The following is a 23,080-nucleotide window of genomic DNA, read 5'->3' as shown; positions in this document are numbered from 1 at the left end:
GTGTGTATTTAATCCAGCATCCACTTCTCAGCTCCCAAAACTCTGAAGTTATTTTCTGTGACCAGTGCCTTTTCTAAAGGGCAGCAGTTAAGGTTTTTTTTTTTTTTTTATTATAAGCGTGTGTTTACACTTGGCAGCCGTGTGAGGGGATTTACTTGTGTTGCGCTCAGCATTTTTGGCAAACGGAGGACCTGTCGAGATGGATTGGGGAACTGGATGGAGCTGGGGAGGGGGGGGGGGAGGGGGGGGGGGGGGGGGTGTCCCATATCATGGGTGGCACAGTGCCCTGGATTTTCAAAAACTGGAGAGCGTCGCCCTTTCGCTGCAGATATTGCTTAGTGGACCTGTGCGTGTGTGTGTCTGGCTTGCGGCGTGTTCTGAGAGCATTTAACAGGTCATGTGTTGCCCTCCGCTCTTGAGAAAACACCATTATTGCTGCATTAGAAGCGTATGACCAGAGTCAGTTTAAAAAGACACTCTTAAACAAATCTCTCCTTTGATATTCAGTTGGTTTAAGTATTTAATGCTCAGCTCAGCTCAGATGCACTAAAGGACTAAATCTATTCCAGTTGCAGCCTGAATTAAGTTATTAGATCGCTCTCGTCCCTGCTCAGTCAGGCTCTTCATCGTCTTACTGCGATAAGGAGCCGGGACAAATAATATGATGATTCCGGATCGTTTCTTCTTCTTCTTCTTCAAAAAAAAAGAAATCCAATAAGGAACAAATTTTGCTTCTTGAAGTTCATCCATCAGTATTTCAAAAATACAAAATGATTTTTCTATCCAAAACATTTTTATACGTGTTTCAAACCACAGTGGCTCATAACTTTAATTATTCCCTAATGTGCTTTACTCTAGTGCTGGCAATCATTTTGTCAGATGAGATGTCAGTTTTGTGCGGTGGTTACATTTTTCATTTTAGATCAATACCACTGGTGCACTCTGTGACTTTTGCTTCGGCAACGTAGGGAATGCTTTACTTATTAGTCGTTTCAAACATGTAGGAGGGCAAAGTCAAGAGTATAGTATGTGACCACAAACATTAACACACACGTGGATTTCGACATCTTTGTGATGCAGGGGTAACCCCTTCTCCTCACACACACCCACATACCTCCACGCTGTGAAACAACTTTTAGACACCGTAGAGTACTCATTCCTCTCTCTCTCTCTCTGGCTTTCTTTCTCCCTCTCTCTCCCTACCATAACACACACTCTCTTTTTCCTCTGCACTCTGTGAAATAGTCCAATGTACTCCACGCACATGCCTCAGTAGACAAAACCACTTTAAAGCTAGAGCGCCGTAACCGTCCGCACGTAACCTGCTGAATAAAGTGCTGCCATCCCCTGACATGTCTTCTTGATATTAGCCTGGCAATATGAGGCAACAGCAATTTCTCCTCCACACTAGACGAGGTGATATTGAGTTGGGAAGAGGAGAGGGAACTGAGGAGGGAGGAGGGGGTATTTGGAGATGAGAGAGGAGAAGTGAAAGTGTGTGTGTGTGTGTGTGTGTGTGTGTAAGGAACAGTAGGAACAAAATGTCATAAATCACACATGATCCTGCACGGCGGAGACAAAAGGGAGAGAGCATGAGAGGAGAGCGGGAAGATAGAAGAAGTCCACATTATCTGCCCAGCAGACAAACACGCCGCTACGGGTGACGGATTAGCATTAGCCTGACGCACTGTACCGGAATTTTCCAATGGCTCACTGAGACCCATACAACCTGTGAAAAGGCTCTGAAATACTTACAACGGAATAAATCGCCCTTGACACCCTCTCTATCTTCTCTTTGATTTTGTTTTGTGTGTTTAAGAAGCCAGTTCCCAAGGTGTAGCTTTGGAGAGCAGGTACTTTGAGTGCTTCACTGCCCCGAATTCCCTCCTGGGATTCAAACTTGCAAACTTGAAATGCCTCGTCACAATGGTAATGCAGTGTTTGAGTCCCTGCCAGACTCTCAACCCTCACTCGTTCTCCTATTTGAATTCAGACAGAGCGTAAACTCAGATGTAGTTATCAGTGTTTCTGCCAGTTTTTTTCTTTTTCTTTAAGCAACAACATGCAAACAAGCGAGCGAGAGCGAGCGCTGTACACCGATTACTGGCACTGCTGGGCTGTGGTTGTGGGAACGAGGCCATAGAGTTTTTATTGCTATTGCTTCCCATCACTTTAAACAACATTTACAACACTTTCAAAACCCTTTCAGACATTAAAACACAGAGACAATCTTTAGGTTTTAATTAAATCATTATATGTTGGCCCTCCTCCAGCAAAGTTTGCTCTCGATAGCTAAGCAATAAGCGTCTTTGCTTACTTACTTCCAGTTGTAGTTCATTTAGGACCTGTAGACATTAATTTAAGGCTTCCACTTGCTGTGCAATTATAAGATAAATCAATGGTGCCTGTGGTTTGGAGTGTGTGCACTAAGTGGTCTTCCGTCCAACTTGGCATATGCTGGATGAATTTGTTCGCATGACTCTCTCAGCCAATCACAATGCACCGTCGTGAATGAACGTAAGATATTAGCCAGGAAAGAAATGCTGACGACATAACATTCATCCCTCTTTTTCCCCTCTGCAGGTGTCCTCCATGGACTTCATGGCTATGAAGCGCTCGCAGCTGTACGGCATGGCCAACAATCCTTACTCCACCCCACAGCAGCCAGGGGGCGGGCCTTACCCTCCTAGTCAGCCATACACATCACCTCCTCCACACAGATATCCAATGAGCATACAGGGGAGGGGCCAAATGGGCATGGGCGGGATGCAGTATCCTCAACAGCAGGTATGTCAACAAACCCAAACGCTACGGGTTTTTTTTGCATGTGTAATTCATGAATGAGTCAGCCCCCTCAGCTCTGCAGTGCTGATCCAGATATTGTAGCTGGTGTTATAAGCCATATTACTGTTGGACATGGTGAACATTCTCCACCGGTTTTCCCCCCCCGAAGGCTTGGCATGTTCAATTTGAGAAGCAGCCTAAAATACCAGGCAGAACATCTCGCACCCTGCCATGTGGTGGTGGTGGTGTCACTCCTGATCACTCAGTTCCCCCATTAGAGTCCCACTGGAGCGGGATGGGTTTGATGCTGTGTACGTGTGGTTTGTGTGCGTGTGTGAGCGTGTTCATTCGTCATGCTTGTTTGATGGAGCGCTTGAATGCTTGATTATGTATTTTCTGTATGCTTCTGTACTGTATGTGTGTGTGCGCATGCTTGTTTGATTTTTTTTTGCGTGTACGTCTCTTTAATTGTGTGTTTGTGGAATGCTCTCTGTGTGGTAAACATAGATGCGGCACAGCCGGCCCACGTCACAGTCTCTCTGTGCGACGCAATAGGCCTGTGTTGGAAACAATAGGGCTTCTGTCTGCTTTATTGAGTCCTAAGCGAATCTCATTTGGACTGGATGGATGTGTGTGTGTGTGTGTGTGTGTGTGTGTGTGTGTGTGTGTGTGTGTGTGTGTGTGTGTGTGTGTGTGTGTGTGTGTGTGTGTGTGTGTGTGTGTGTGTTGGAAGGAGAAATACAGAGGAAGTATGTATGTGCATTACTCTGTGTGGGCTAAATATATGCGTTTGCATTGATCATGATATGGGTGTCCCACATTTTCTGGCAGAAAGCAAACTTCTTCTGTGTGTTTGTGTGACATTCTAGTTCCATCAGTGTGGTTTGTATTGAAACAGCACTGCTGAGCGCCACAGCGAGAGGAGGGGGGAGTGTCCCCTGCTGTCACTGCCTGCTATATTTAGTCAGTCTGGTCTGTTGAGCTGGACTTGGACACCTCTTATTGGGGCGAGCGAGCTTCCTCACATAGCAAGACTAGAGAGAGAGAGAGAGAAGGAGGGAAACAGATGGACTGATAGACAGCCTTCCTACATTGTCTTAAAATATGTGCATACATGCAGTAGCAGAGAAAGTATATTTATATTCAGATAGACTCGCTTACAATTTCCACGTATGCAATAAAGATTTATATTTAGTATTTTAAATAAAAACATGAGGATGGAGATGACATTAACAATTAGGTATACTGAGAGGTGCACAAAGAGTAAAAGGGATGCTACGCGGATTTTACAAATGAAGATTAGTTCACACATAATAGGGAAAACAACATTATACAGCAGTTGTATAATGTCTTTTGTGGCTTTGGAGGAGCTTTGTCACATTTTATTAATGTATTCATTTTTGTGTGGGTTTTTACTATTGCAGGCGATGCGATTTGTAATAATAACGATAATGATAATAATAAAAATAATAATGATTGCATATAGTTATAAATATATATAATTGGTACAATAAATTAATAAATAGTCAAATGAACAGCTTAAAAAGCTACAATACCATAATGAGTAATAGCCGAAAAGGTGTAGGTTGAAGCCAGAACTTATTATGCACACTGTTAAAAAAAGAATAAAAATCACATTAATTGCCAGAAGGTTCAGTGTCTTGCTACACAATTTACTCCCATCATATTTTTTTTCCTAACAGGAAGCCTTCATGATAGACGTCATTACCCAACCTGACGCGTCTTGATGATGTCAACACGCTCCAAAAAACAGGCATTATTGAGCCTGCTCAGGGGTTTTTTGCAGTTTGAAAAACACACACTTGGGAGGGAGGGCCGGCGACTACGTGAAGACAGGCTGTGCACAGGGAGTAATGCCGACACATAATGACGTACAGACAGTAACACGCACAAAAATACATCCCTGGTACTGCTTTGTGATGAAATCCTCGGGCGTATTACATAGCCCGAACGAAGCGCTATGGAAGGTAATTAGTTCAAATAGAATTAGTTGTTCACTCTGGCTATAGCCATGGGAAATGTGCTTCTAAAGTTTCTAATTATCTGGCTCTGGCTTTAAAAGCAGCACCACTGCATTGCCGATCTGCAGCCGGTGAAATCTAGCTCACAGTAATGAGTTCGGAGGAGGAGGTTTAATTCCACACTCTCACACGAGCGTAATGAGCCTCACCTACTGAAAAGCGGTCAGGGGTCTGATCAGGGAGGAGCGGGGAGGGCTAAAAATTAACGCCCCAGATGCGTACTGCAAAATGTACTGTATATCCAGTCTTAAAGTGACTGTTTATTACATATCAAAAGATGCACCAAATTGCAGTTAGGATGGGCATGATTGCAGCTGTGTTTGGAGGAGGATACATCAGCCACCCCACCCTCTTCCTTAACCTCAGATGTTAAAAACACTGCCTCAGGATCAGCTGCAAAGATCACTCTCACCATCTTGACTGTGGCTGCATCAGCATGGGGGATTGTGGGTGATGTAAGACGCGGCACTCACGGTCCCCCCATGATGCATTGCGCTTCGGGGCTGAGACCTCAGCTTGTCACAGCCAAGCATGCTGGGATGTTGCCAGGCAACGTGACGTCAACAAAGATATGTGTGTACGTCTATCTCTGTGATTTCCCCGGGACTGAGTGACTGTGTGTGTGTGTGTGTGTGTGTGTGGGGGGAGTTTCAGCCGAGGAACAAAAGGTTCTCTTTGACTGCCATTATTATGATTAAATCCGGCTAAAATTAAGCCCCACTCGTTTTAAATAATAACTCCACAGCAATACATGTATTTCCTCCAGTGGAGGCATTGAATATAGGATATGTAGGCGCTAACCTCCGTCCTCTTCAGAAGACTCACACACATGCTGTCAAAATGTGTCTTTGTTACAGCTTAGATATACAGTATGTTATGGGTGCACTTGCAATCATTTTAATAACACCTGAATAGGTGTTTGATTTTTTAATAGAAGACTAGGTTATTATTTGTTACTTACCCTAAAGGGCTCCCCTACGACACACAACGTCCCCCTTTCGAAGCCAGGGGCCTCCCTCTTTTCCTGTCGTCCCTCTACTATTGTTGTCAAATAAAAGCATACAATGTCCCAAAAATAATATAAAAAAAACAACCAATATTTGAAAAAAAAATCCAAGAGCAACATATGTATCCAGAATCCACAGAGCTCTTTGTAAACAGTTTTTTATTGGTAGTACTTACCACTGAAAAAGGTTGATAGTAGGGTTGGTGGATTATCCAGAGCAACAGCGACAATACCATTGTTTGATGCTTTGAGCACCACAAACTAAATTAATTTCACCCCCATTGTTGTGGGATGGAGTCAGACGACTCTGAGATGACGCATGTCTAAAAAGAAAAAAGAAAAACACATTGAATGATTTTCTTTGTGTGTGTGTAATTTGAATATACAGACTCCAGCTGGATTCTTTTGAGCTGGACAATGTTTTGGATTTATGTGGCACGTGTACGCCCACAAATCATGTCAACTCAGCTATTTATTATTGTTTCTGCATAATTGTCTCCACCTTAGAATACACAGCAATATAAAAGGTGTAATATCGAGACAGTGACATTTACATACGTAAACACACTAACGCCTACATGCTGCATTGACACATCCACGTAGCCAGGGGGAAAAAAAGCTTGTGCAGGAGGGAAAGGAAGCTAAAAGCTTCTACAAGGACCTCTCCTATAGTTCATAGAAACACTTTGACTGAACCGTTACCTTCATCTGGTTGTTTTCAGTGGTAGAGTTATTGGTGTACGGCACTCATTGTGTGTGTAACCCAGAGGCTGTATGTGACCCTTCGGTCCAGATTGAGTCATTGTTTCTGGGGGGGACCTTGTTTACCTGTTCAGGCCCTCAAGCTCAATGTCTGGAGCTCTCTCTGCCTCTTCAATCACATGCGCTGACGTGATCGCACTCTCACACACACACACACACACACACACACACACACACACACACACACACACACGCTGTGACACATTCTTAAAAGTCACTACCTATTAGGTACTCTCCTCATGGCCTCCTTTTCTTCATCCAGCCATAGGAGGCAAGTTCAGACACTGATCTCGCTGTTGATGTCTCGAAAGAACAAAACACAGCAACCGTACCCCTACAAGCCTCCAACGAATAAGCCCAGAACTTGCATTAGGTTTAGTTAGTGTCATGCCGCGTCTGCATGCGCATCCGTTAGAGACTTAGTGTGTCACAAAGGGTGAGAGATGTGTGTGTGTGTGTGTGTGTGTGTGTGTGTGTGTGTGTGTGTGTGTGTGTGTGTGTGTGTGTGTGTGTGTGTGGAGTGATGGGAACCAGAACAAACATATCAGCAGGAAGAGGAGGGAGTAGAAGAGGGAGGCGGGTGTCTTGGGGATGACAGGCCACACGAGAAAAGCGTCTGTTTGGGAAGTGGAATGAATTTGAAAAAAAAAGAAGAAGAAAAAAGCCAATTCTTAGCGTAATTTCCTGTGATTTCAAAGTTGGCAGTCAGAGAGGAAAAGGAATTTAAAGGAAACATTAGTGTTTGATGTGAAACGAGGGGAGGGGTGAAGGAGTGGGAGAAAGAGCAGGAGGAAGAAAAGATATCCCGCAAAAATGAAAGAGAGAGAGAAGTTGAAAAAGGAAGTATTGTGTGTCTATATGTGTGTGTGTGTGTGTTTTGACTCTTCAAAGAGTCAGACAGAAACCATTTCCAGTGTTGGCTGTTTGTTCCTTACACACTGGGCCAACTTAATAGAAGCCAACCATTTAAAGTCAAGTGGAATTGTGGCTGACCTGCCGCCTGTTCATTCCATACAAACCACACCACTCCTTCACAGGCCTGCTGTCCTTCACGGCGTTGTAAACCTTTTTTACAAGTCACGCTCTCTTTCTAAAGATTATTCTTCAGGAATCGTCAGTATTCAGTAATGATCAGGAGGCAAAAGAACAGAAAAAGAATACATCTGTATTCCTTAAAAAGCCCGTCTTAAAAGCCTTATTAAGCTGGGCACACTGTGTACATTCCTAAATAATGAGCAACACTTCAAGATGGCTCTGCTGTGTTGTTATTCACTTCATTTGCGATACAACATGTTTTACAGTGGTTCTCAAAACAGCTGAAACCACTAAATTAAAACCAGTGTCATGCAACTGTTAACTATGCATTGTATTGTTTTTTTGTAAATAGTTGTAGACTCTCAATAAAGCTTTTATTTGAATTCAGTTGTACTAACTTAGATTGCATTTGTTTTGTGGTGTTGTAACGGAATAGGCCTTTCTCACAGAAGACATTTTAACATGTTACGGTAGGAAAAGCACACGTGTCAATATTAAAGTGAATGATGGCTGAGTTCCAGTTAGCTGCTTCAGTTTTATGGTCCCGGTGTTGTGCGTGCTGGATCACTGTCACACTGATATGGCTTACTGGGACACCCGAAAGGAGTGAAGCTCTCATTCATGTTTTTAGTCACGCCATGTGTTTGTCAGAATGTGTGCTGTGAGAAAGGCCAAGGACCAAGGAAAGCGAAGCAGCTAAATGGAATTCAGCCTTCGTTCATTTTGTTATCAACACCTGTGCTTTTTCCTGCTGTGACAAAATGTCTCGTGAAAAAGACTTATTGATTGAGAGGCCTTTTGTTACCCAACAACAATCACAAGAGACAACAGGTCAGTTTGTAAACATTTGACTCAATCTAGCCCGTCCTTTTTCATTATTACCAGTTGAGAAACACACAAACACTGATAATTAAAACTTAATTTGTGAGCATTCTTACAATGGCCAGAAAATAGTGCGTTTCCATTTGAATAAAACGCTGTAAAAATCCTTGTCTGTCCAAACATCATCTTGTAGACTATCGACTTTGGGGAGTTAGATGGGTAATTTACGACATCGATTGAGCTAGGGTGGGTGGGTGGAGGTGGTGGGGGGGTTTGTTCCTCAACACTGGGGAGAGCGAGGGCCACTTGGAAGCACTTAGGGGCCCCGGGTGCTGAGAGTTGTCTCTGGGGTTAATGCAGCCAGTGCTGCTTGCTCTGACGGATGGCTGGGAAGCCCCAATAAATCAGCCCCTCTGCCAGGAAAGATGGAGGGAGAGGAGGGGTGGGGGTACAAAGGGGACCACTCCAACCTCGTCACGCCCCTCCCTTTTTTTTTTTAAAGGCTCTTGAAACACTGGAGGCTCGCTGTTCAAAGTACACATCTCTGCCATGCAGATACACACCCGCACAACACACACTTTCTTTCTTCCGTCTCCTCCACAACTCCAAACCTGCACTCCATTTTTACGTGAGAGAGAGAGAGAGAGAGAATGGGGGGGGGGGGGGGGGGGGGGGGGGGGTTTAAAGAAGGAGAGAAAAAGGGGGAAAAAAAGGAGGACAATGATATGGAAAGGCTGATTAATTAAGGGTTCCTCTCTGGCTATAGAATAGATGAAGTTTCAGGATCAATTAATTAGCAAGCTAGCCTACGCACGTCAATGGCTCTAATAGCCTGCTCTCATTTGTAACTTTTATTACCCTGCTGCTGTGGAGTGGCTCTCAGCCAATCAGACGCCACGTGGAGATGCTACGTGGCCATTAATTGGAAAGGGGGGGGGGGGAGAAAACCCCCCTCCCGTATCACAGACCAGTCGAAGCAACACTATCAATTATATCAATGTAAAGTGTGTGTGTGCTAGATCTAACGTAAAGGAAGATGGCAGGACACAGAATGGGACCCACATCAGTAAATTCTGTGACGTTTGTGAGCTATTAGTGAAATTACAAACCCAGCTGTCAGTTGTTTTCGGTTGCATTAGTTGTATGGGCTGCAGACTCCATCATTTTTTGCGCAAAGCAAGGTGAAGTGATGGTGGAATTTAATATGATTTAGAGTTTGAATGCAGGCAATCGGTGTAAAACGTCACAAACGGAGTGTTTTTGAAGGATCCGGGCTCGGCGTCTGCAGTGCTCTATATGTGCCTATTGATAAGATAAAAGAGCACAGAGATGAAAGTGGAGCGAGACGGAGGGAGCGAGGAAGGGAGGGAAAAGAAAGGGGTGCTTTACGTCTTTTTGCGAGTTACTAGGGGGATTAGTCGCTGCTCTAATTGGCTCACAGAGAATTCATCTCAGTTTTCTTTCAGATTAGAGATAGATTTTTGCACAGGTCAAGTCTGCTTCGTTTTTTTTTTCCCTTTCCCCGGGCTTCATTTGTAGAACGGAGACGTGAAGAGACGTGACACGCCATCAACATTTGAAAACAGATCTGAGAAGGCATAGATTGGCAAGATCAAGGTGTTACCTCAATTTATCCACTGTGTATCGCTCACATACATCCATCTGGTGTTAGATTGCCATGAGAAGATGAAGACTTTTCTATGGAGTCTAACTTCAAAGTCTATACATACTGTATTGTCTTGAATATAAGTCGATGTGAATTTTAACATAACCCTTACCCTTTTGCAACAGCTTTTAAAGATAAGTTCTAAATGCAGGAAGATAAATCCGGTAAACAAATATCGTCTTCAAATAAGATACCGGAAGCATACTGTGGCCTTTACATATTTTATATTCCATGACACCACCTCAAGAGAGGCATCATTAGCTTGCTTCTTTTGTGTTGACCAAACATCTCTTGGAAAGTTGGGTTGCGTTCAAGTAACTATACTGTTTTACTTCACAACCACCGGAGAAAGACAGAGAGAGAGAGAAAGTGTGTAAAACATCATCTTATATTTCAGCCAATACAGTTTATAGATCTTTTAGGTGATAAATGGCAACATGGTGCTGAGTTTATCGTTTAATGATCGTACCGCAATGGATGCTTCCAGTTTTTTCGGTATCTAAAACTAGAGAGGTGTTCATTCAGCTATCTGTGGTCATTCTGGAGGTCTGTGGTGCTGTTGAACTATACTGCGTTACACAGAGAGGTGTTTCTGTTATCCAGCCTACCCTCATTGATATAAATGGAGTGGACAAAATAATAGAAACACCTCTCAGTGTAATGCACTATAATTCTAATGATCATGAATTTGAATTAATACCTCATAACGGTGTGAGCGCAGGGAGAGAGCCCCTCAATTTGGTGGCACCAAATGTAGACTTACGCACACTGACCTGAAGGAACTCGACAATCCGTGATGTCAACACAGCGGCACCTCACACTGTCAGCATCCAAATAAAGACGGCCTGTATTTCACAGGAGAGGGGAAATATGAGTATAATCTCCTGCGCCGCGTCGACCGCTAATGGCGAACAAGCGTGTTTCAATTCGAAGCCCGACTCCCTCCTCTCCCTCCCTCCATCCTCACTGTTCGGATGTAATTGACATGACTCCTACACAAGTTCGAGCCTGTCATCACAGCGAGCGGTAAAAAAAAAAAATAAAAAAAAAAATAAATAAAAATTGCGCTGCGTGCCAAAGTGATTGATCTGAAAGACATTTTAGGGCACTTTTGTGCTAAATTGTGTTGTTTACGTGTGTCACAAGCCTCCTTTTCCCCTCCATTTGTAATTCATTGATGATTGCTTTCTATCTGTCAAGACAGAATTATGTTTGAGTTCAAGTAAAAAGCGGTAAATGTAAACATTGAGAAATTCTGTCAAGAAGCATTTCAGTCGATCAATGATCTGTTCACCAGTCTCACGTTCTGTCTCCCCTCACTCATTCAGATCCATTTCTGACCCCCCGAAATGAATGGCATTTGTTTTTCTTCTCTCTTTCTCTCTCAATTTCCCCTTCTCTCCTCTGTCTTTCTTGGCCACAGATTGGGGTCAGGAGTTTAGTAGGGGGAAAACATTTGGAGCTGGTGGCACGGGGCCCAGAGCCTCTCGCACAAAAAAAAAAAAAATGAAAAAAAAAATCGCTGTTCACACACACATTACAGAGAGCATTAACCTGCCCTGCTCTGCCTCTCCAAATGTCTCCATTACGGCTCTGCTTGGAACAACACAGGCACCGCTAGTCGCAGCCAGCCGTCAAATGATGTGAGCAGAAACGAGAGAATTAGAGAGACGGAAAAATAAAGGAAGACAGACGGGGGGGGGCAGAGAGCAGCGTTTGGCAGTCTTCAGAAAGGGATCCGAGATGAAAATATAGAAAAACACGCCTGTGTGTCTTAACAGTCGATAGCTACACTATCTCGCTCGCTTCTACTCGCCGTCAGTTCGATGTTGATGTTATCACCAGGTCGATAAGTCACAATCTTTGAATAGATAGACTTGTGTTTTCATTTGGGAATAAAAAAAACCTGCGGTATATGAAGTGCACCATGCGTCATACAAAAAAAAGAAATACTAGCAAATTGATCTGCAGCTGTAGTGGCGTTTCTCTCTGTCTAAGCCTCAGAGACTCATTTAGGTTTTTTTAGGTTGTCTGTCCGTCTGTCTGTCCGTCGGACCCTATATCTCAGGAACTCCTCGAGAGAATGTCTTCAAATTGGCCACAAACGTCTATTTATATGTAGCCTTGGCTTGATGTGTAGCATCTAGGTTCAGGTTACTGGCACGTGACGATTGAGAGACCTGCGTATCACTCCTCCTGTCCCTCACTCTTTCTCCCGGGCCTCCAGGGGCAGCTCATTCCTCGAGGTGTCAAGGGCCTCCCAATGTATGAGGAGGGGGAGGAGCAAGAGAAGGAGATATCAAAGAGAGGAAAAGAGCGGCGGAGAGCGCTGTCACCTTGGGGATGGGGATGGGGATGGGGGGGGGGGGGACGTTGAGGAGTACGGTGATGCATCCCCTCTTCTTTCCCCTAATGTTTAATCATGAGCGTGTTGATGCTGATCCGTCCCTCCGACGCCTCACATTTCATTAAGGGACTCACGTTCGTTCCATCTCATTCTGTATACAAAAGACGAGTGCACGTGGTATCGGCTGTGAGCGGCTGATCTCATCACCACACTATCAGCCACTATCCTGTTTTCATTATGCGTGTGCAGGGTTCTTAGCGATGGCCCCATGGTTGAAACATCTTGACTTCCGCTGAATAACGAGAGCTTATTGTAATATTATAATCATTTTCATTGCTTCAGTGACAAACTGAGTGTTATCTAATAGACACCCAGTAGGCAGACGTGCAGGAAGATGAAGTCAAGCTAAATAAATTTCAACATTTCAGCACAATATCACAATATATAATTTCCACACAATAAGTGTATTGGAGATGCAATATTTTGGCCATGGATCAAATTCACAGCATGACACAAAAGCATCCTCATACTAAAGCCGCGTCAATAATAAGAAAAATATTCTTTAAATGAGACAACTTGTATACAAGATCCATACAATATAAATGAAAATATGTATAGTATGGATAAAAACAAATAGACATTTTTTTAATAATATTTTTCTATAATGATACTAGTCTAATCTTTTATAGAAAAAATGTTTCCTATAAATTCAAGTTAATGAAAAGACAAACAAACAAAAGGACAAAAAGGATGCATTCACTACCACTATTCATTTAAAGTAGATCAATTCTTAAGCTTTATCTATAGATACTATCAGAAACATTTATTTATTTATTTACTCCTCCAACCTGTCCTGGAAATGTGCAGTATAGGCTTATTAATCAAGTCTTTGTCTCAATGCCCCGCGTTTCTTATAAAACCAAGACGTAACATTTTTTTTTACTGGGTTTATGTTTATATTTTCTCAATATCTAAACTATTTTAAAAACCAGGTCTTGTTTTACGGGCAGAGATTTTAAGGCGTGATAGATGAGACCGCGAGAGGAAAAGAAAGATGCAGGTCAACTGGCAGATGTTTCAGTTGGATCATTTAAATGCTCCAGCCACTTAATGCAAATAAGCTTTCGAGAAATAGATGAGGCGACTGCCACAGTTGTCAGTTATTTTGATAGCGGTATACTTCCTGCTTTTGACTGACAGATCTGTCAACACTGCTATTTCTCCCTCACTGTTTCCCCGCTGCGCTCCCTCGCTGAAATCTCCTTTGATTATATGTCTTTAAGTTGGCTTTTAGATTCACTAAACTGCTGCAGTGTCTGAATAGGAAAGCATTTTGTACTCTGTACAAATGGAATTATTCGCTTTTTATGTCTTTTGTATATTCACATATACCATTGTTGAAGAAGACTTGTTACCATATGCAAAGAAATGCTTGAGAAAAATAGCTGCCATTGGGACAAACACACATAATATGCTGTAACAACAGTTCTTGATCAATATCCATCCTTGTATGATTTAGTCCAACTGATAAAAGATGTGTTTAGCTCAGTGCCCAGTTACTTAATTAAACTTGGAAAGGATTATATATAAAAGTGTCTCTTTGAATTGATGACGTTGGGCTTTTAGTGTCATGTATGCTAATGTTAGCGAAGCAGGTGTTACAGCATCCATCAGTTTCTGTGCAGGATATAAATAAAGTGCAGTGCTCACAGTGTATCCTATCTAATCTTGTCATCGGCATGCCCTACCATCACTGCAGGGATGTTTGATTATTTCTTTGTATTATTATTGTATTATTAACTGCCTGTTTGGGCGTTTCCATCTGTAAAGATCAGGGCCACTTGTCAAACAGCAGTGGGTTTTTCTCGGTCAAGCCAAAGACACCAGTACGCATACTGACCCGGCTCTATTTTTGAGTTTGCACTTGAAGGGCACCATTTTACCGTAATGCATTGCACAATGCAATTCAAAATTCTCAGTCCATTAAAAAAACAAAAACATTACAGTTTGACGGATGGCAGCATCTTGTGCTGTATCATTGTAAACTCAGACAAAAATGGCAAAGTATGTAGATTATTATATAGATTCGTAACTGCTAAAACACTGTATTATGGAAATGATTAGATAATACATTTAACAATATTTGTAGTATGCTGTTTGTTGCAGTAGTTACTGTAAACTGTACTGTGTTATACACTAAGAAGTATACAATACATGCACATGCCAATGGTTTTCAAGTATTTTCTATTTTGTTTTTCCTTTTTTTGAGATCTGTCTTGAGCTGTGCGACAACAATGTGCATCGGCAGCACACTCAAAAATACAAGACAAAAACAAAATTAAGTTAGATTTTTTTATTTTTATGTTTTCAGTATTCTCAGTTTTGTCACCTGATTCAAATTAGTGTGAAGCCGTCAGACCTCAAACCACTGCTGCTATTCAATCTATGGCTGCTCGTTAAAGGTAATTAGTGAATTCCATTCACCTGGTGATCTATATTATCTATCCGTCTCTGCCTCTCCATCCTTCCTCTCCCATACGTTCCTCAAATGGTGTGAGTATAAAAGAACTTGAAGCTCCACTGAAGCTCTTTCACGTTCCCTTCCTGTCTCCATTCGTCTTCATCATTACTTAACATTGCCCCATCCCTCCTGTAAGACTTGTCCTCCCTCCTTCCTTCCTCCTTCCTTCCTTCCTTCCTTCCTTCCTTCCTCTGCTTCTCTTTTACACTTGTCTGTGTCGCCCCTTTCTCTCCACACATCTCTCCGTCTCTCTCTGACTTTATCACGCGAAGCATCGCTTTATCCATCCCTCTACGTATCTCAGTCTGTAACACCCCTCGTCTATCTCCCCTCTGCCTATCTCTCCATCTCTGTCTCTCCAAACACTTTCCCTTGCCGCCGTCTCTAGATCTCTTCATGTGTCTCTATCATGTTTTATGTTGCTTCTCTTGTCTGTTTCAGTCTTTGTCAGCTCGTCTGACTCTTTATTACATGTAACCCCTACAGTCTTTCTTATTTTTAGTTCAACTTGTGGTGGCCTACTAGCATGATAGCATGCTAATGCTGCTGCGCTGCCTGTGTGCGCCTGTCATGCCTGTCAGTGTGTGTGTGTGTGTGTGTGTGTGTTCAGTGGTCGGGGTGGTGGCTCTGGTTAGCTCTCTGGTTGGCTGAGTCCATCTGTCACTCAAAATGGGCGACCTCTGGTCCCGGTTGCCAGCCAGCCGTAACGCCACTTCGGCAGAATTATGAAGATTCCTGTCTATTGCTCATTGGCCCAATTGAATTACAAGCAGTGCCTTGTTCCAAGCAAGGTTTTTAAACGGCTGATTTAAGGCACAGACGTGTGCACACACACACACACACACACACACACACACACACACACACACACACACACACACACCGCTGCCATGGATGAGGGTTAGCATGGCTATGTATTCCCCTCCATCTGCGGAGCAGGAAAATATTGTCTGCCTCTGCATATGACACTTGTTTTGATAGATTTTTGATTGAGTTCTTCTCAGTGTTTGTGTGAATGTTTTGTGTCTTTTGTATCTTAATATGCCGCCAAGGCTTTTGTTTTCTTCACACTGTTTCTGCAGTTTATGGTGAATTATTTGCTTCGCAGGACGTCTATTCTGCGCCATTTCTCCCTACAGCACTTCACATCTGTTGTCATTTCATTACAGACATTTATTTGACACTGTGTGCCTGCCAAGGCACTCCGGATAAATCACAGTTATTTTGTCTGCTTCCACACACCTGAGTTTAAGGAAAAGGGCTGAGCATTGTGTTATTTGTATTGGTATAAGCAACAGCACAGCAAGTCTGTTTATCACTAAGCATATTTTCAGTCAAAGAGAATCCGTTTTCAGTGAGCTGGTGTGTACACAGTAGGTACAGTACATTCATACAGTCGCCCCCAGCGATCAAACAGAAGCTGCATTTGAATGACTCTTTCTTTCTTCCCAAAGCCACGGTGACAGGTTGCTACTTGTTAGACCTCCAGTCTGCCTGCTGTCTCTCTTCCTATTTGACTGACTGACTGGTGATATTTCTGCCTCGTTTTTTCGTTTTGTCTCCGTGTCTGTCTGTTCTGCTTGCTTACCTGATTGCCTGTCCACCAGCTTGCATATCTGTCAGTATGTGTTCTTGAATACACTGAAAATGGACATTCTTTAAAGGTCCCCTGTAAAGCTTTTTCTATATAAAGTAGCTACAGGCAGCTTGAAAAGGACCTGTATGACAACAATGAGGAGGGAAAAAAAAAAGATAAACCGTCCAGGGTTGCATTTATTCCCATGTTTGGGAAGACCCAATCATATACAAGAGAGTTATTTAGGTCTGTTGCAATCAGGCATGTCTCAATTATTACGTTATTGATCTATCGTATGATATATGACATGACCTTGATCGTTTTGTTGCTGACCGCGATATTGCCCGTTGTGTTTACATGCGTCTTTGTTTACATAAGAATGTCAGCAATATTTTTGCCGACATGATGCCAGAATAAACAACAGGGTTTTCCCTGCCTTTAGGAGAGCTGGGAATTGCGATGTTGCACATTTTTGTTAACAGAGGCCTTTTAATTTATTGTTTTGGTTTGGTTATTTATTTGATACATTTTAATATTTTCTTCACACTCCCATTCCAATGTCTGAAAATTCTCCAGAGTTAAAAGTTCATTGCTCTTTTAAAGGGCACGCTTGCATTATTATGCTATTCTATTATCTTTTTATCAGTGGCATAAAATGGTCTTAAAATCACAATACTATCGTTTATCGCAATTATTTCTGGGACAACAAAAATAGTTATCTCGGCAGGCCTAATTGTAATTAGTTAAAAAGGTATAATCTCAGTAAATCGGCGGTCTCAGATTGTTGCAAGTTCTTGAATTTGAATAACTCGAAAATCCGAATCACATAGCATGACATTATACAATAAGCGTTACACATTTATTTTTACCCAGCCAGTCAGTCATGGGACACTTTATCCTGATACAAAGCAAAGAGAGGCAGCAGACGTAACATTGGTGTGTTGAAGCTCTCTTGTTCCGGCGTGCTTGCTATCTGTGTCCCAGGTGTATTTTTTACATATAAAATCTCCGCAACTCAAACTGGCAGTTTTACAGACAACAGAATCTGGTGTAGTTTATTATTTATTCATTAGCCTTTCATGCTTTCTAACAAGGTTATTTTTAGCACCGAGACGAGGCACAAAAACCTAAAGAACCATTCTCTGCTGACCCGGTTGTGTGTGATTCGTCTCCCTCTCTGCCTATACGTCTATCTATCTGTTCCTCTGCCTAGCTGTCGCTGTCTGCACAGATCCGTCCGTCTGCCTGTCGTTGTATTTGTCTGAGACAGAAACCCACCCACGGTTGTCTGGTCTCGATCTCCATGGCGACCTAATCCTGGCCAATCCCAGAACAGTTGTGTTCCAGTTGAGACCCACTGTGTTACACACAGCCTGTAATCACTGATCACAGGATAGAGTTGCTTCTGATTTGTCAGAGTGGCTTTGATCCACATCTAATGACGTGTGTGTGTGTGTGTGTGTGTGTGTGTGTGTGTGTGTGTGTGTCTGTGTGAGAGAGAGAGAGAGAGAGCATTTTTTTGTCTTTCTTACTTTAACAAATCTCTACATAATATACAGACAACTTGAATTCACGTACATTCATTTGAGTACATTGGTATGAGAGTCTGTGTGTGTGTGTGTGTGTGTGTGTGTGTGTGTGTGTGTGTGTGCGTGTGCGTGTGTTGCCCCGGCTGACAGTAATGAATCCAGTGGTGCTGTTGGCATGAGCGGGGCCATGCTATTAACCCCTCTGCCAGCTAGACTGATCTCACCCTGTCTGTCTGTCTCATCGGCCTAATGACACTCTCACACTCTGAGCGCACACACACACACACACACACACACACACACACACACACACACACACACCGCACTCACAGACCTGTCCTTTCTAATCAAATTTCCATTGAAGTGAAAAATATTCTACATTGTCCAATCATCTCTATTCAGAGAGTCAAAAAGCTTCAGCCAGCAGAGAGAGAAGATTTCTTTTTTAACACCCACTCAAAGGAAGTTACTCTTGAAAACTATTTCAAACATATTAATCTCCACTTGCCCTCTGCAGCCGGATCAGATTTCACTGTATTTTACACCAGCCACCAGTTTCAACAGGGCTTTTATGACTGACTTTTTCTCACTCATAACGGTCGCTGTAAAACTACAACGCTGGATGTGTGCTCTCTGCTTTTGATCTGACAAGACTGTAGTGTAGAAGTTCCATCACGTCGGAGTTCCCTATAATACCGTCATTTGAGATATAAATCACTCTGAGTTTGAGAGAGTCTTACTCTGCCAAGCCTGCCAAGGAAGATTTAAAGGGGCATTTCGAAGTTTAGGACTCGGGGGCGAAGGCTGGAGGTGGACTAGCTTTGCACACGCCCCAAATCACAGCCTGTGTGCTTGTTTAATGAGTTTGTGGCAGCACTTTTGGTCGACATTAAATATAAAAGCAGAGCGACATGATGGGGAAAAAATATGACATGAAAAGTGCTGTCAAACGGCTTCGGCGGTGGTCATAAATGTTGTTTAATAGTCTGCTCTCGGCCTGTGTGTGTGTGTGTGTGTGTGTGTGTGTGTGTATTTGTGTGAATGAGAAAACCCCAGCCTCCACAGGAAATCCTTAGAGGAGTGAGGAGCACCTGGTGCTGTCTGTAGTCATAACAAACGACAAGGAGGGATTTAGACTGTATTGGTGCCAGCTTGTTACACACACTCCCTGTTCACATTCTCTCTCGTAACCACCGTGTAATGCAGCATTGGCACTTGGCATGGCTTCGCCCTCGCGAGTTCGTTTTTTAACTGCACTGCTCTGGAATGCCCCGGCTCATCCATGTGTCCCTCATTAGGGGCTACGGCCAGGGACGGGCCAGCGGTAATATCCAACACACCTCATCCCATCTGTGAGCTGACCGAGACAGAGATAATGTAGAGGGGAGGATGCACTTGGCAAGCCGGAGGACATAACGTTAGAGGTTTCTGCAGTGAGAGTTCATTAGGCAGAGGACTTCTGGGAGGCAGGTGACAGCCTGGTCTGAGCTAAATTAAAAGCGTCAGCGGAGGAACAATCAGATGAATTGGAAAATGGATAGAAGCCAGTTTGTGTAAGCCCACGTGGGATGTTTTTGTTTTTAATTTCATATTATTCCAAGAGGACTTTAGGTTGGAAGACTGGCTGTGATGCCTATACTAACTGCACCTGACAGTCTCTCTGAATTACTTTTAATTCAAAGTGAAAGTTTTGCTTCAACCTCAGCCCTGACCTTAATGTCTCCCCTCTAACCGTTGTGTGATTGGTCGTTTCAGCAGGTGGCGCCATATGGCCAGCAGGGGATGGGGGGCTACAGCCAGCAGCAGCAGCAGCAGCAGCAGCAGCAGGCGGGGCAGCAGGGAACCCCTCCGTACTTCAGCCCCCCTCAGCAGACCCCTCCAGGCCAGACCCAGAGCCCCTACCTGCAGCCTCGACCACCGCCACAACAGGTACTAACGCACACACACACACACACACACAGAGTCATAAACTCATCACACTCAGGCCCAGGCGCCCACTGTGCCGTTTCCTGTGTGGAAAAAATTGGCCAAGACAGCTGTAACCAAGCCTAAAGTCCCCGTTACATGCCGCGAGCAAAAATGGAAATGATTACCATAACTCAATAAATAAATATGAATAGATGCATCAGTTACACATAGATGTGCAGATGTCGACAATCCGATGTAACTTCAATAATAAAATTTGAAATATCAGCAAGAACGGGATTTCATCCAAATCTTTTTACATGGGTTGTATTTTAATATTTTAGTGGTGCTGAGATTGGAGAGATCACCTTAAGGGATAGACTGTGTGTGTGTGTGTGTGTGTGTGTGTGTGTGTGTGCGTGTGTGTGTGTGTGTGTGTGTGTGTGTGTGTGTGTGTGTGTGTGTATAAACGATAACGTGCTGATGCCTGGTGTATTGGTCACAGTATTCCCTCACATTATTCATGACAGGTGAAGGTACATGACAGGTACTTTACTCGGTCTGGTTCTATATATTTTCATATTCTCTCAACTTCACAGACACACGCACACTCTCACACACACACTACCAAACACACACATACACACACATACAATGTACAAACAGAAAAAGGACTTTTGCAATACTAGGTCACAGATTGGCCGGTCATAGTGCACAAACACATTGTACGTTTTCTATGAACATAAACCCGCCTGTGCAAACCCAATCCTCAGTACAACAATAGGCCTGTTCCACACATTTGGATTGAGACTTGTCCTGCCAAGTTTCAGCATGATGTTCTGTAGAAGTTTTCCATCGGGAAGCTGCAGGGTTCAAGCAGTTGTTTTTGAGCTGAGTGAAGGCTGGCCATGTGTTTCCCATCCACTCTGCTGCCAGAGGGATCTATCAGCCTCTGGCTAACAGCCCTTTCCTGGATCAGAACAGAGCAGAACAAAACTGAGCAGGACAAAGAACAATACTAGACGGGAGAGATTACAACAGAACTGGACAGGAAGGCAAAACTCAGACAGAGCAGTGTGGGAAAGGAGAAGATAGGATGAAGCAGAACTGGAGAAAGACAGATGAGTGATGCAGGGAGGCCATAAAGGCATGTTTCTATTCATCTATAGTGGCCATATTAGTCCATTTCCAATCTTTGTTTGTTTTTTGTAAAATAGCCAATTGTGATTGAAATACCCAAGAAGTATATAAATTAGATAGATGTGGCACCACCTGGGCCAGCTACAACACTAAAATGGTGCTTAGACGTTAATGTATCGACAATTTAACCATCTACTATTGGATCTTATTTTCCATCTAACACTTATTTAACGTAAAGTAAAGATTGTAGGCAGGACTTTAACGTGCAGTAGAGTGATTGCTACTTTAATAAACATGGCTGATTGATTTGTACCCCTCCCACTCCAGAGCAGAATGATCACGAAGCAAGAGCGAGCAGTTTTGAGATGTCCACTCCGACAGCTCATTCCTGCAGGACCGAACTGTATAGAATACATGAAACAGCACGGAGGCCAATGACAATGTGCTATGCAGAACCATTTCCCCTGCAAGTATTTACTTTCTAGAATTTAAAGGCGCATTCCTTTGAAGAAGGGCAGCATGGACACGATGTTTTTAAAAGCATCCTTTTTTTTTTTTTTTTTACTCAACACCGAGAAAAACACTGAGCCATTAGCAGCTCACAAATATGAATAGACTTATTAAGCATCTGCACCAGTTGATGCCATTTGGCAGTGGTGTAGTGGAATCTGTCGAGGTAGTTATACTGTGATTTACTGAGATGTAGTTAAACCTTCCTTTAGACAGCCCTGAATATTGAGCACACCAAGACAAATAGCCAAGTAAAAAGCCATTGTGAACACAAAAGCAGGTTGTCAAAAAAGGAAATCGTTAGTCTTAGCATAGTAATTTTCATACTGAGTGAACATTTCAGCCGGCGTGCCTTTTGTTCACACTGGGAAAAAAAAAAAGCACTTACTCTTGTTTCCTCACTTAACATGCTCACACACACGGCCCGTGCAGCCCGCTGAACAAACATTATTCATTCTAACTAGGGAAGGCTGAGATCCATGGCCACGTTGACATTTTGTGACAGTAATGGTGTGTTTTCATCATCGCTGATGATGTGGCGGCAATTGACCCTCGCTGACATTTACACACCAGGTAGTTCTTCCCGAGCGCTCCGATTGGCCAAAGCCTCGTTTCACCTGTGCTGATAGGTCCCGTATTGGTTGCCATGCCAACTGCTGTGGTGACCGCGGAGCCGGATTCCCTTTGTTTTGTCATTGTTAAGCATAAATGCTACTTTGAGGGAAAACGTTTCAATCGGCACACATGGTCTTTTATCGCTGCATAAAAGCCACAATACCTTCGGCAGCCTGCACTGCAACAACGTCGCGTCCCGCTGTCTTTACCTCTAATCAAGAAATCCTTCCTATGTGTTAGAGATATATAGCATTTTATGTCCCAGCAACACATCAGGCAATGTACAGACACCTCCTGGTTCCTGTCTGCTCACAATCAAACTGTAGACCAACTAAATCCAGTCTTTCTCGACTAATAGGCTCCCAGCTCCCATACTTTTACATCTACATAACATCTTTACATTTTAGCTTGGCATGGGAAGTGAGCTTTAACAAGAAACCCGGCCATTAATGCACATGTACAGTCAAAGGACTCTCTTTCCAACTAGCAGCCCAATTCAACTGAAACCGGGTAGCTACAGACTATGTGTAAATGTAAATGAATGGTTGGTAATAGGCTAGATTCCCTGAGACAGAGGTGGGTTTTTGGCATATACATCCGTGTACTTTGCAACACAGCTATACCAATTCCATCGTGTGAAACAAATGCAATATCCAGGTCCGAGCACTCACTCTGTTTCAGTTTATTTTCAAGTAATTACTGAATATGCACAATATTGATCATTAAAAATGACATTCAACGCATAACAAAAACAAGCCTGTGCGGTGGCATTAAGACAAAGTTAATTGTCCATCGATTGAGTGAGAGAGGAATTAGAGAG

The 23,080-nt window shown here is 43.1% G+C and overlaps 1 protein-coding gene across 1 annotated transcript in view; it reads left to right on the top strand.

Moving 5' to 3' along the window:
* Positions 1-23,080, top strand: part of arid1b (AT-rich interactive domain 1B) — a 157,917-nt gene that overhangs the window by 21,792 nt on the left and 113,045 nt on the right. The window contains 2 exon segments of the mRNA XM_076108366.1: positions 2,584-2,787; positions 19,846-20,019. Coding sequence (XP_075964481.1) covers positions 2,584-2,787; positions 19,846-20,019 — 378 coding nt within the window.

The sequence above is a fragment of the Anarhichas minor genome, unplaced genomic scaffold, assembly GCF_050575085.1.
Source record: "Anarhichas minor isolate MPS153535 unplaced genomic scaffold, ASM5057508v1 ptg000040l, whole genome shotgun sequence".
Lineage (NCBI taxonomy): Eukaryota > Metazoa > Chordata > Actinopteri > Perciformes > Anarhichadidae > Anarhichas > Anarhichas minor.
This window is presented reverse-complemented; position numbering and strand designations above follow the sequence as displayed.